Source organism: Pterocles gutturalis, unplaced genomic scaffold (assembly GCF_000699245.1).
Source record: "Pterocles gutturalis isolate BGI_N339 unplaced genomic scaffold, ASM69924v1 scaffold37506, whole genome shotgun sequence".
In the NCBI taxonomy this organism is placed as follows: Eukaryota; Metazoa; Chordata; class Aves; order Pterocliformes; family Pteroclidae; genus Pterocles; species Pterocles gutturalis.
This window is the reverse complement of record NW_010101827.1, coordinates 15,030-29,567: the sequence shown is the minus strand read 5'-3', so window position 1 is coordinate 29,567 and position 14,538 is coordinate 15,030. Positions and strand designations below refer to the sequence as shown.

The 14,538-nt window shown below is 43.2% G+C and overlaps 2 protein-coding genes across 2 annotated transcripts in view; both read right to left on the bottom strand.

Moving 5' to 3' along the window:
• Positions 1-401: 401 nt before the first annotated feature.
• LOC104469910 (glioma pathogenesis-related protein 1-like) lies at positions 402-11,643 on the bottom strand. Its single transcript, XM_010084653.1, has 6 exons — positions 11,467-11,643; positions 7,566-7,811; positions 3,558-3,667; positions 1,823-1,905; positions 637-663; positions 402-553 (listed from the first exon to the last, which is right to left on the bottom strand). The coding sequence occupies exons 1-6, from the start codon at positions 11,641-11,643 to the stop codon at positions 402-404; spliced, it is 795 nt and encodes a 264-aa protein (XP_010082955.1).
• Positions 11,644-14,407: 2,764 nt separating this feature from the next.
• Positions 14,408-14,538, bottom strand: part of LOC104469902 (glioma pathogenesis-related protein 1-like) — a 5,724-nt gene continuing 5,593 nt past the window's right edge. Inside the window, exon 6 of the mRNA XM_010084642.1 lies at positions 14,408-14,538. This exon is cut by the window's right edge and continues 84 nt beyond it. Coding sequence (XP_010082944.1) covers positions 14,408-14,538 — 131 coding nt within the window.

Below are 14,538 nucleotides of genomic sequence, written 5' to 3'. Positions count from 1 at the left end.
AAAGAGTGCAATAGGAACAAGTGAGGTGCGTGGCCTGTCTGGGGCCAGGCTCCTGGGCTGGACACCCTCCGGTCCTTCCTAAGCAAGCATGGTGGCAGCTGCCTGTGCCTCCGTGTGCTGCCTGGGCAGTGTGATTCCTTATCCACCAGGTCCCGCTCACACTGCTCCACTTTGAAAAAATACATGGGTAATTTAAAACCAGTTACGGGTTCTGAGCAATGAGAAAGCTGCTTTTCAGCTCTCCTGGCTGCTGCCTGCAACAAAGATGGTATTTCTGTACCTCTAAATCACCTGTGGATGCAAACAATGTCTCTGCTGATCTTTGTGCTGCCAGTAATTTGCATAAGTTACAGGGAAGGGATGAGTTGACCTAAGTGCTCTCATGGTCTTCTGCATGTGTGTCACTCACTGGAGGGTGCTATAGGCCAGCGTTTTGGTATGAGCCAGGTGGCCACAACTGTCAGTATAAGGAGTAATGGCCTCAAAGCAATCACGGTGATGCAGTACTCATCACATGCAGGTCTGTCCCACTCTGGATACCACCTGGAGTCATCTGTGGACAAAAGAGGTTACATGTTTTAAAGTGTAACTGCACCAAGGGCAAGAAATGGAAGCAGTAATTCTGGTGGTACTTACTAATGACTTTGTCACGCTCTGCGTTTTCTGGAAAGATAAGAGAAGTGAATGTAAGCAGACACACATTATAAACAATTTGAGTCTAAGCAAAAGGGAATGAAGCATGAGCCTCATGATCAGCTCACAAATGCAGCTACGGGAGCTGTGTTTATTTCCAGGAAGAAGCAAAGCCCCGCTGACTTTGGGAGGGCCCTGCAGCAACTCTCAGGGTTTTGCTGAGGAGCCCTTGATCACACTGTGCTGACTTCTCCCCTGCCAGTGGCTGGCATAGCGAGGAGTCACTCCCTCAGACAGGCTTCTCAAGATCACTTTGTTTTTGCCCAGAGTTTTGCATTTAAGACTTTCAGCCTGTAGCTAACATTAAACAGTCCTGTGTGTCACGGACTCCCTCTCGTTCCTGCGGTGCTGGTGTTTCAACACCACCTTACCACTCTGATAGTTTGCCCCAAGGTCGAGTGCCAGGGAAAAGTGTTACCATATCCTCAGCTCCACCCGGGCAGGTGACCACAGCACACTGCCTTGTCCTTCTTAAGGGAATTGCAGAAGGTCACTTCCCCTCCTGACTCCATCCAGCCTTTGCAAAGCCAAGTGCAAGAGATTCAGGTGGGCTGCCGGGGGCACAGGCTGAGCACCATGGCCCCGTGAGGGGCTCTCGCATGTCAGCCTGGCTCTCTCCCAGGGCTTAGGGGAAAGCAGATGGCTTGGCTGATGTTCACTGGAGCGAGCAGCTTTGGCAGTGCCATGGCAGTGCTCCCCTCCCACTGCGGCATGGCAGGGGCAAGGCTGGCTTGGACCCATACCAGCTCAAGCTGCAGCTCATGCACCAGGTAATAACCTGGAGCCCCTGGGAGGGAACATGTAGCCCCTTCTGTGCTTCCCATTTCTGCAAGCAGTAACTTCTGGCAGGGGTAATAACACCTTACACTGCAGCCACTACATCTCCTGCATCATACCTTCCAGCACATGAAGAGGAGATCCCATCCCATCACTTCCCAGAGCAGAAAACAGGCTCTTTGTGCCATCCTCCCCCCTCTGTCCATCACTGCTCACTTGGCTTCTTATTGCAGTTTTTCAGACTATATTTAGGAACAGGGGATCCCTGTGCCTGCCTCCTGCCATTTTGTTTTGTGTGATCTTTCCCTTCCTATGTGTGCTTGGGGAGGAGGGCTGGTTCTCTTCTACTTACGACACAGCTGGCTGGCACACCGGTCACCGCTGCAGTCACTGCACGCTGCTCCCATCTTGTATGGGTGCCCTGGGTAATTCCCACTGCGAAGGAAAGTAACACTGCTCTCAAACTGCCTGGGCTCTTGGCTTGGTATTACCTGCCCACCTCTGATACTGCACTACATGTAGCTCAGTGCTTTTGCTTTGCTTGGAGCATTGCCAAAACGAGATTTATAGTGTACCTCAAACTGCCCATAAACACACTGAGAGGGATTTTTATATGCATGCGATCTCAGCAGTGCTAAACTTAGTGGTAAAACCTCCTAACTTTCAGCAAAGTGAGGCTTTCATTGCTTCATTTAAGCTGAAGAAAATTCGTTGTAGTATATTCACTTTAGGAATTAAAATTGTGCATGCATCTTGCTTTGGCCCTTGGCAGAGCTGAAAACAGTTAAAGGTTAGATAAATAAAGAACTTAAGTTGCTGTTTCTCAAAAGCAACAGCTGGACGTGATACTACCGCACTTCTTAGTACAGAGCAGCCTGTTTGAAGTGTCCTCACCCAGCAGGGAAGGGTCCAGCTGTAAAGCCCTCTCCAGAGCCCCTCGCCTCCCCAGAGAGCACCCCGCCTGCTCTGCTGGTTGCTGCTGAGGGTCGAGAACACCCCTGCTGTTCCCTGTGAGGTCCCTGCCGACACAGGGCAAGCAATCCAGCATGATTTTGGTCCTCTGCATGATACAGATACTGGCTAAGGGGCAAAAGGAGAAAGGTTTGGCTCCTGTTTTTGGGAGATCCAGGCATGAGGCTCAGTGACAGCACATCCCTGCAGTGCTGGAGGCCTGCTGGCCTGTGCACAGGGTTTCTGCACCATCTAGCATGGTGGGGTGCACAGCAAGTGCTGAGGAGGGAAAGTAGAGGCTGCCCTGGGTGATCAGTGGCTTTTGGCTTAAGAACCAGAGGAAGGAACGGTCCCTCAACCCATTTGGGTATGGGGCTTCTGGGAAGAGCAGTTTGTTGCTTTGGCAGAGGAGCAGCTCTGTCATTTCAAGGTATCTGGTCAAGGGTGCATATTCTTCAAGGATGAAGCATGGATCCAAACTTGTGCGAGTTCGCAGGCTGGCATGGCCTTGGCCCAACATGGTATGGACATAAAGCTTTTAAAGCTGTATGGAGAATGTGGTGGCATTAATTAGCTGGAGAAGGGTAAAAAACCATCCGTCCTAGATGCCACAAGTATCCTAGTGATAATACATACGAAGGACCTCCACATCAACTTTTGCCTTGAGGAGCCCCAGCCTCACGAGCAGCCCTCAGCCCCAAACTCTCATGTTAAAGCTAAGACTACAGCTGCAAGCACTGCACACTTTAATATTTATCCAAACCATCGAGAGGCTTAATTCTGCAGGCACACATGTAAATATTTTTGGACTTTGGGCTTGCACCTTGGCAACCATCTGGGGCCATCTTGGCACTCAGGAGGAAGGGATTAGTTTTCAAATGGTCATATTAGTATTTTCATCTCAGTATCTTAAATTTTACCCTTTCTACCAGTGCTACTGCTTTTTGGCTACAATGCATAGCCCTTATCTAGCTCAAAAAAAGCTGCTTGGACAGAGGTGTACCTCCTCTAGTTTGGGGACCATTTCCTCCCACAAAACACATGAATGGATGGACTGATTTAATAAAGTTGCACATTGTCAGAGAGAGGGGGCAGGACCCCAAGCCCTGTGAAATATTTGTAATGAAAAACCTTACGCTGGCCCATAGTTGCAGATGAAGTGTGCTGCGTTGGTTATGGAGGAGTATGCCACACTGGGACAGAAGTGGACAGCACAGCCAACCTTGTAGCTTGTAGCCCAAACGACCTGCAAAGACAGATGGATACACCGGTGACAAAGGCTTTGCTTCAGCATCTGAAGCTTTATGGAGAAGACCTGCCGTCCTCTGTTTCATGACAACAAATTGGCTGAGGAGCAGTCCTTGGGCAGGCTTGGAGAAAGCAGCAGTGATAGATCTCAAAATCACAGTTTATTGTGAAAAACGCGTGACTGTTTTGCACAGTTCACCAGGTATTTATTAAAATGACTGAAAGAAAGATAAATGGCTCTAACAGGTAATTTTTCTGTCCTGCAAAGGAGAAGGTGAAGTTTATCTCCTTTGCTTCATAGCAATCCATTAGCTTTGCTACAGCTCGTACAGGGGTTGATTGCCCCCGTACTAAATCCAGAGGGGCCGTGTAGGCAAATTGCGAGAAAGCACTGGTGTTAAGGGAGGAGCAGTGAGAAAGAGCATGTCCAGGCTGTGGTCCTGCCTTTTAGCATCACAGCCATGACTGAAATAATCTAGAGGCGAGGGCATTACATCATTTAATGATCTTCTGTCTACTACACGCCATTCAGTTCAACCCAGCATCCTACATCCAGCTCAGAGATTACAATGCAGCCAAATGCTTCAATCCTGGAAAAACAAACCCTGTGACAGAAGCAGAAGGGAGGCAAGGGTGCAGCGGTACCTGAGGGCTGTGCAACAGCAGTGATGACTATGTGAGAGATGTAGAGAGATGCTGGCAGCACAGGAGCTGAAGAAATACACTCAAACCTCTTCCGACTAGAAGGGGAGGCCTGTCTCTTTCTGTTTGGTGCTAGCTCTGGGAAGAGGACACACTGCTGGGGCTCCTGAGGGTGTTCTCAGTGCAATGGCAAAGCAGAGGCTGTTCCCAGCATCAGCCATAGACAGCTGCATCCCCAAGGATGGTGAAGGACGAACCCTCCCTGTCCCAGGAGGCCACCAGCTGAGGCACACACTGGGGATGTGGTTGTGGTTGCTGCAGTAATTGTATCCAGAGGAAACTTCTCCACAACTGGGAAGGAGGGAGAGGAATGAGGGGTTCCCCAAAGGTGCAGACCCAAGGATGCCTCCCAAAGCTGGGCAGACACACAGCTTCTAGCTACAGTCACTGTCACCGCTGACTCCAAGTGAGAATGGTCTTATTTTCTCAATTCTCCCCCACGCAACCATCTGGGCTGCTCTTTTACAAACAGTGTGGTAAACAACACTGCGCCTTAGTGCCAGGTCAGGTGTGTTTCACTGTAGTTTCCAGATGCTGACTCTTGCTGTGTCCATACAAAATGTATGAACAATATTTAGACTTGAAATTACAGTAGCAACATTGGAGAGTTCAGACTACCATAGAAGCCTTTTTGGTGTGATTGTAAAAGCCATGCTGACATTTCGTCCCTCTCAAAAATTTGAGAAACTAGGGGGGCAACTATCTCCCACTGCTAGTGGCTTGGTGAAACTTAGCTATATACATTGTGGGGGTGGGGATTTGTGCAGGTGAGAAGGACAACAAAATAACATGCTGGATTTGCTCTTTTGGATATATAATTAATAGTAGTTATGCCAGCAATAACAATCTGTGTGCCTCAGATTTGTGTCTGGTTTACTGTACTATAAAGGCCATTCAAGGGAATATGATGCTCATTTGCAGATAGTTAGCCAAATACTGCCTTCTCTTAGTATGGTTCATAAAAGAAGACATTTCTGGTTTATGTACTTGAAAAGAGCTGTAAGGTGCATTTGGGGAATCTGTTCCTCAATATTTTTAGTGTTGAAATAAAAATATGCATATGTCTTTGTCTGAATTCTGTGTTAGAATAAATAAAATGTTTGCCTTTTTTTCCTCATAAGGAGATACTCAGTCAGCTTTGCTTAGATTTTATGCACACTAAGTATAAACATTCTTCTTCTATTAGATTAAAGGAAAGGATCGTAAAAATAGAAGTACAATTACCAGAGCTGGTTGAATTAGAAATATGAATTTCAAAATTTGAGCTTTGAAACGTTAAAATTTATATGGTTTATGCAGGCTTTAAATTATTTTAATATATAAGCTGCTGAATGTGTAAAAGTGTGATGCTAACATCTGTTTTTTATGTCTTTATCTTAGGTTTAAGATTCTATAACTGGTCTCGATTGTTTTTATGCTGTTGCAATTGATGCTTTCCTATAGCTATCTCTTCTTCTTTCTTACCAGCTTTAGCTATTATTATGAAAGGACCATGCAGTGAACCTTGCTGTAAGCCACTTCATTTAAAAACCAAAGCAAACCTTCCTAGTCTCATCTGAGGGTGCATGTATATCATCAGTGTTTCTAACTTTATCTAAGAACAACAAACTTTCCATGGTCTTCACTGTCCTTATGATAAATGGATAAGAGATATTAAAGGAATCTCTGTTCTGTTCATTCTTTCTTCTCTTCTAGCGTGCTTTTATTCAGATAGTCTGAAAAAAACCCCAGTAGTAGCCTAACATTTGCTTTTTTGAGGTCTACTGACTGTTGTAGTATCTGTCTCTATGGATCTTGCCGTAGTCAACATTTAAATTAATTGCTTCATGCTGCTTATGTGTTCAGTAAGCAGTGGCAGAGCTTACCTTATATACTCTATATGGCATGAACAAATGAAAATGGTTCATATAGTTCTTTTGTATGTCATATTTTTTAGGTTTATCTGTAGTCTTTAGGAGAAAATAAAGTTAAACTTACTAATGTAGCCTAGGTAGATTCAACAAAATCTACAGTACTTTCTCTCAAGATAGTATCCTTCAGCTGCAGCATCTCTGTTCTAGTTCCGTGCTTCTGTTTGTCTGATGGAAACCTGGTAACTCAATAGAAGTCTCCTAAGGAATTGGTGTGCATATAGCAAACATCAGAGTTTACTGGGCTAATTTGAAAATCCATAGCAAGTTTGTCTTTCTTGAAGAAGTATTTCCAAAATTTTGATATCTAATTGTATTAGTAATTTGAAATTAGAGTTTTTATTCTACTCTTAAATGTATAAAAATATTTGTTCTACTTTCTACTGCCTGGAGTAAATAAAAAGTAGACATCCTCCTTTGAATGTTGGTAAGCAGGGTTTCTGAGTTGTAGTAGTTATCACATTCACCTAACATGTGAAAGGTCCCCGGTTTGAAACAAGGCAGACACACTGACAGGGCTGAGCCTTTTGGGAGTTGGACTTCATGATTCTTATGGGTCTCTTCCAACTCAACATATTCTGTGACATCAGTCCTTGTGAGCAAGGTCAAAAAGCAACATGCTGTCACCTCTCACGGCTCCTGCATCCAAATATTCTGCAACCAAGAACCTGTGCCTCTCGTCCCGACATCCCACCACCTTCAGCTCATCCCTTCAAGTCCTAAATGCACATGTGTATCTCTGCAGAAAATATTTAATAATGTCAGGTCAAAACCTAATCCCTACGGCCCCTGTTGCAAACTGTCCTGCTCTCTCATAGCCGTGGTTAGTTCTTTGGGAATCATGGTTGGGAAAAATGTGCACGTGATGCTTGCACAGTTGCAGACATCTCTTTATGTGCCAGTATTTCCCCAGCCTTTGCCATGGCTTGCGGTGCTATGCAGAGGCTGCCTGCCAGAGCTGGGTCCTTGTCCCACCACACACTGCAGCCCACAGCCATTGCCATTGCCTGGTTTTTGGCCACTTGGCTTGGCTAAATCTGACAGCTTGACAACTCTCCTGTTTTCCTCCTGGAAACAAAATACAACTGGCATACTTAAAAAAGAAAATGCACTGATTGTTTTCCTCCCTAAAATGAGGACATAACAACATCTCATGCACACAGAAAGAAAATAAAACTACAACACTTGGAAAACAGTTGATTAAATCTTCAACAGAAACCTGGAGTTTCTGTGTCAAAATGGCAATGATGTTTTATGGTTTAGATGGAGAAATGCAATGCCTACCTGCGTGTAGTGACCACATGTTCCTCTGCAGTTATTGGTGCCATAATTGTAGGCGCTGACCTCATTGTACCAAGAGGTGATGGCTCCTTGCACAGTGAAAATAGAAAGTGAGCCAGTCCAGAGGTTTTCTCCAACGGGGGTAAATTTAGGATGAGCTTGCCCTGGATCTTTGAGGTATGTGTTATGTTTAAATAGGCATCTCTTTGCCCAAGCTTTCGCAGTCTTTGCCAAATCTGGATCCCAACTCTGCAAAGTAAAGACAACTAAAAATCACTTTGGTATCTTAGCAATGCAGCAATTCAGAGCAACTTTCTGGAAAGGCTGGGTCTCAGTAGCATATATGCTACATGTTCACTTGGTTTTTGCTTCTGCTGAGACTTACAGAGCTACATGGTAAATTGGCTTGTAGGTTCTTTTCTGATTTGAATTTACTCACTCATAGAACTGGAGGAAATTTTTGGGGTGGTGGATGATCTTGGCTTGTTTTTTTCGGACACCGAGAGCTTACTTCAGTCAAATACAGTGTTTGGGGTGCAATGTGCATTTCCAGGCTGTGCCAGCCATGAGAGAACATGTAATTTAAACAGTGAATTTACAGAAAATATGGAGACTGGGGGGTATTCTTACCATACCAAGCAGATTGGAGTCTTGTGCAGCCTCATGCATTAAGGCCACTGCTTGCAGGTCAGTTCACAAGCACGCTGGGATTTTTGGGACAGTTTAAACTCAACCCCTTGTTTTGCATCTTTTTTGGTGGTTTCAAATGTTAGTGCTGAATTCAGATTTGTGGAATCACTCATTCACTTGCTATTCAATCCTAAAGAAAGTGGCTATTTAAGCACTTGATTTATATAAATGTCTTTGTTTGCACTGGAGGTGGTGTCTGGTTTTGCTGGGTTTTCTTGTGCACACAACTTAATTGAGCAAATACAGTATCGTACCTTCTGGAACATGCAGTACCACGAGTGTATGCCTGTAGTTCTAGTTACACTTTGTGTCACATAAATTAAGTTGTTCAGCATTGCTGAACTATTCTGGAATAGACTTTTTAAAAAAATAAACTTTTTAAATTTGTCCTTTTCTATATGTATTAAAATATCTCAGTTCCTTCTGCAAACAGTAGAATCACTAGAGAAATTGTTTTGAATGGACCAGTAACAGTGACTAAGGAAAAGGTGGTTGTTAGAGTTTATGGCTATATTTTACTTAATATAACTTTTTCATACCAGAAATAAGTCTGAAACAATTTGTGTATTCTTTACGCTACCAGTAAGTAACTAAAAATTGCAAAATCATACCAAAATAAATCTACAGAGATTTGAAAGGATTTTGTAACCTATGTTTTCCATTTCTTCCTATGACTAATATTTGTGGCAGGTGTATTTTCCCACAAAACTAACACATATTTATGTGTATCAAATATTAAAGGTAAACTTGGAGCAGGGTGTCTTGAGTGAGCAGCTGATATTTCCTTAGATGATAAGTTTTAAGGACAGTGAACAGCAAAATCCATATATCTCTTTTCTCCTTCATCCTATAATAGTATTAATAATAAGTTTAAAGTTCCATAAAGGGATACATAATAACAAGTTTAAAGGTAAATTAATATGTTTAAATATACTTCCTTTTTTTTTTTTTTTTTTTTTATGAATGCTTAAACTGGCTCACAGTTGAAAAAGCCATGTGCGGAAACTGATAGTTCAGAATGATCTTTAGCTATAGCTGTACTCCTTATTTGCTTATGAAACTGCATTTATGCAAAAAGATTGAACTAAACTGAGTGTGGGACAATGCACAGGACAGGGAGGTTTGCATATAGATGTCATTGCTGTTTGAGAAAGTAGTAATTACATTTTTTTCCCCATGAATTATTTATCAGTTTTTGTTTTATAACTCAAATGAGTTTCTTGATGATTTAGAGAGGGAAAATTGAACATATAATAAATGAAAAGTGATGCAAGACAGCAGTAAGTCAAAGGAGACTGTTCTGAAACCCTGATGAAACTGATGAGACACTTTCTGCTGGTTTTCAAGAGCCTTGGAACAGACACAAGCAATGCTTTGAGTGAATACGAAAGGAGTCACATTTGTCAGGTAAAAAATTGCTAGATCTGCATTCTCATTTTATAATAAATGTATTACAAATATAGATGGTCGGGCTTTGTAACTTGCAGTTAAAGGAGTTTCTGTCTTGTGTTTTATTTTAAAAACCATTTTTCCAAAAGGTGGAAAATGCCCTGAGTTCATAGTCTTCATTTTTACGTACCTAAGTGGACAGTTATCTAAAGCAAACAGAAGTTCCCTGTGAAATAAAGAAGTCATCTTCTTTTTCTCATTTTTGAAGTGCTAAAGGCCATTCAAAAAATGAAGAATATGCTGTTCTCAATTCAAATGCTTTTACTTTCATAATAGATTTTATCAAGCATTATACTGCTTTCTCCATGTTAAATTCTTCCAGGGAGAGATTGCACTTAAGATGAGAGTTTTTGCAGTGTTTTAAATGAAACTTACCATGATTTAGTTCTTGTTTTACTTGTAATAATCGTTATTTGTTTGTTTGTTTCTTAAACTGTTTTTTCCAGATTTCAGTTCTTTACTCTTTCAAAAGGAAAAATTAGGCACAATTTAGAAAGATGAGTACTGCTCTTTTAAAACATCATTGCAAGATTTTGTTAGTGCGGGGCCAGTAAAGCAATCTAGAAAACAGAGACTGGAGCAATATGTATTGGAAGTTCAGGATGCCTGTCTGAAGAAAGCTGAAGTGAAAGATACATCTAGAAGAGAAAACAAATTGTTTCCTGTCAGGCTTGCAACTCCTACCCCTCCCTAATGGGCACTTTTTTTTTAGTGTTTGACAACCAGAAATGGAAAATTAGCTTTTTTTTTTTTTTTTGGACCTTCGGTTGGGGTGTTGCTAATTACAGATATCATTACGTCCTCTTCTGGTTGTGACCATGCGAGGTAGTCAGAAAGAGGAACAAAAGGAAAGAGATCAGAATTAGGACAAATGCTATGGTCCATCTGAGAGATCTGTGGAGATTATCCCAGGAAGAAAAATGATTACACAGTCAAACCACAAAAGGTGACGGATATTGCAAGAAACAGCTCCCAAATTCACAGCTACTGGAATTGAGCATCTCACAAATCAGAGGTGCTCTTCTCAGCGATAAACCCAGCTTTGAGCATGTGTTTACAGCTTCCTCCTTGCAGCTTCCACCCAGCAGGGAGACAAGCATCATGAGCCATCTGCAATGAGAGGTGGCCACTTTTGGGCATGTTTTGAATCACACTAGGCTGTCTTTTGCACGGTGGCTGCAGACACTGCCCCACAACGTGCACAGGGAGAAGGTGGGGGGCCAGATGAGTACAGGACCTGATGCCTCCAGCGCTCTCTCCTGCTGCACTTGTTGCTTTTTGGCTTCCCCTGCAGCCCCAGCACCTCGGAACAGCTGCTCTGTTGGCTCAGTCCCTGAGAGCCTTGCAAAGAAAGCTTAGATAAAGCTCTCCAATGTTGTTTGGCAACAGTCTCTGCCCTTGCCGACTCAAGTATGAAAGGTTGTGCTTAGGTCTGCACATAAATTACACCCTGGGCTGCTGAGCTGCGGTGTCTTGGAATAAGGAGGCTTTTCGCAGCACAAAGCAACAGCATTACATCGAGGGTTGAAATCTTGGGTTTCAAATGAGGAAATTATGCCAGGCAAAACTATACACGTACTCTATTGTATAAAGCCATCTGGTAATCAGAGCCTTTTTTTCTGCTTTAAAAAGAAGTAGCTCTTATGACCTCAGGAGGTTGTTTCTTTTTTCTTTTTTTGCATTCGATCACAAAAACAATCTTTGAGAATTGTAAACACCATCGCAACGCTACACACTTGCACGTAAGTTGTGAAGTTTCCCTTACCATGTAAAGCATGTTGCTGGCTGGTGGATTCACTCCAGACCGGAATCTGTTATGGGATTGCACACATTCCTCAATAAACTTTGGATCTCCAACCTCAGGCAATGTCAGTGGCTCATAGGAGTCAGAGGAACGACAGAAGTGCAGTAAAGCCAACACACAAGCAGAAAATCTTGTCATGATTCTCAGCTTCTACTCTTCCAGCTTTAAGAGCAGAGTATTTCAGCTGTACGATGTGGTTTTAGCTCCACCAGCAGCGTTTTGCTTGGAAGGCTTGTGGGTTGGACTTATCTTAGCCATTGTAATTGAATATGGCGTTGCTCACAGGAAATGAGTCATATTTCAAGAGCGTTGCTAAGAGAATGAGGAAATTAAGCTACAAGTTCACATCAGAGCTGTGGCAGCTTCATCTCTCTCTTTTTTTCTTCTTTCTTTAATTGTGGTGGGCAAGCTTCTTCTCTCCTGTCCTTTGGATTTCTCTGTTTTTGTTTCTTTGGCTCCCACCCTCCCATCCATAGCAATCACTATGGATTGCAGGAACGTTTTGGATAAATTTTCTGCTTTTCATCCAAATAGCATTGCTGTTAAGGCTGATATAGCTAAAATGCTGTAAGAAATAATTGATTTGAACTATTACTTTTACTGCAGTATGGACAGTCACTTTGGTTGTATATTGAGTTATTGGAGGGGTAAATTGGGCTGGGAACTACAATCTAAATATGCTGCAGTTATTGATGGGTTTCTCCTGTGATCACATGCTTGTGCTACATGTTGCTATCAATTTCTCCTCCCAAGCTTTAGAAATTTGTAATTCATTCCCTGCAACCCAAGCCCCCAGCAGAGTTGGGTGCTATGAAGGTTGGTGCTGTCTCGTGCTGGGTGCCCAGCACCCACACTGGGTTTCACAGCCAGGAGCTTGGAGCTGATGTCTCATGCCTCTGGCTCAACACTACCTGCTCAAACCCACCACCATCACCACCCTCTTCCTCACACTGCCCTTAGCTATCACCTGTCCATCAAGCTCAGGCCCTTTCCAACAGTCCCAACCTGGACATCTCTGTGGGAATGAGCTTGAGTTTCCTCCCACTCCAGGTTTCGTTTTAGGTATCTGCATCCTTTGAACGCTTGTGTGTAGGTTGCAGTTATCACTGCTGTGCATGCAGTCCTGCAGGTGTTGGGGTTGGTGCCAAGGCCACGTTCAGGTTGGTGGTTTGGGGTCCCACTGTGAGCCTGCAACAGCAGGTCCTGTGGGTCACACGCCTCCAGCTATACATGGGGAGACCGCTTACAGGTGAAAAGGCCCTCTGAGGGAACTGTGGATGTGAACCACTAGTTCAAAACTCCCCTGCAGACCACTTTTTAGAGCAGAATAATGTGGTGGGTTGACCCCTGCAAGCAGCCAAGCACCCACACAGCTGCTCACTCACTCCCCCTCCACCAGCAGGATGGAGGGAGAAAACAAGAAGAAGAAAAGTGAGAAAATTCATGGGTCAGCATAAAGATAGGTTAATGTATGTGAAAGAGGAGGGGGGAAACAAAGAAACAAAACCTCCAAGTGATGCAGAGGCAATCACTCACCACTCTCACTGGCAGACTGATGCCCTGACAGTCTCTGAGCAATGTCCATCCTGGAAGCCAGCCCTCCACCTTTCTTATTCCTCTACTCCAGCTTCTACTGCTGAACACAATGTTATATGGTATAGAATATCCCTTTGGTCAATTTGGGTCAGCTTTCCCTGTTGTGTCCCATTCCCAACCACTTGCCCACCCCCAGCCTACCTGCTGTGGCTAGATATGAAAGATGGCAGCAGGCAAGAACCAACAATTGTTAAATGAAATATGTACCTCCTTACATGGTGACATCTTGCAGCATATGACAAGAGCCCAAACATTTGGGGCTCATTTTTATTCTGTGGGATGCCATGCTCCTTTGGAGCTGAAACATGGCTTAGGATTTGGCTTACCGTGTTCTCAAAACATTAGGACTAAGATAAAGGAGGAGAAACAGCTTTAAATATTGATAGCACAGTTATACATTCCTAATATCAGCCAGTATCTCTTAGCTTGAAAGATATGTTTGTTTCCCTTACTAACAAGTGTATATAGGAACAATAGGAGTTGAGGGATAAATGTCTCTAAAACCCAACTGAATCCATCAACAGATTGGGCTTTTTTGATGAGGGTGAGATCTTCCATTTCTGAACTGGAATCTGTCCTGGGCCCATTTTATCTTCCCTCTCTTGTTTTTCCTCCTTGTTTCTCCCCCCTTCCCCTGCTTGCAAGCTCAGGATGGCTGTCATCTACTCTGTATTTCAGATTTTGTCACCATCCTAAAATTAAGCTCTCCCCACTGGCACTCCATCTTAATCCTTGCTCTATCAACTTTCCCTGATACTCTGGGAGGAGAAGAGCAGAACAGTATAGCTGACAACAGAGTAACTTTAATGGAGACTGATACATGTAGGTTAAATACAGTAAAAGACAAGCTTTAATATTTCTGTTCTTAAAAAATAATACATATTTAGGTGTTAAATCTCCATTATCAGAGGATAACGATGTCTGGGATACTTGATGGTGAATGAGTTATTGCTTCTTTGGGATATAATGTGCCACTTCAGACATATCTTTGTGATACTCCAGGTTCCCAGGAGGCTTGTTAGCATATACAATAATATATAGCCTACATGGTCCCTCTAGCAATCTACCCCTGAGCCAGAGCAAAGATGCTCTTACAGATGTAGAAGCATGTTGCAGCTACTGCCAATAAATTACACTAACTCTATGCACAGGCACTCATACCTCACCTTAAGTGAAGAAGCAGCCTTTTCTATGCTGAATAAACATCACAAGGATAACGGAGAGATGACCAAGTGTTTTTTTAAATGTGTGCAGTTCTCTGAGAGTAATACTGCGGTACGATCACTATCAGTATCTTAACTGATCATTACTCATAAAAGAACGTGTGTGGAAACCGCTGTTGTACTAAAAGAACAGCACCAGCACTCAGTACCAAAAACAGTGGCCTTAAAATTAGAACACTAAGACAGTATTGGTCACAAGAGGGATGCGGATGTT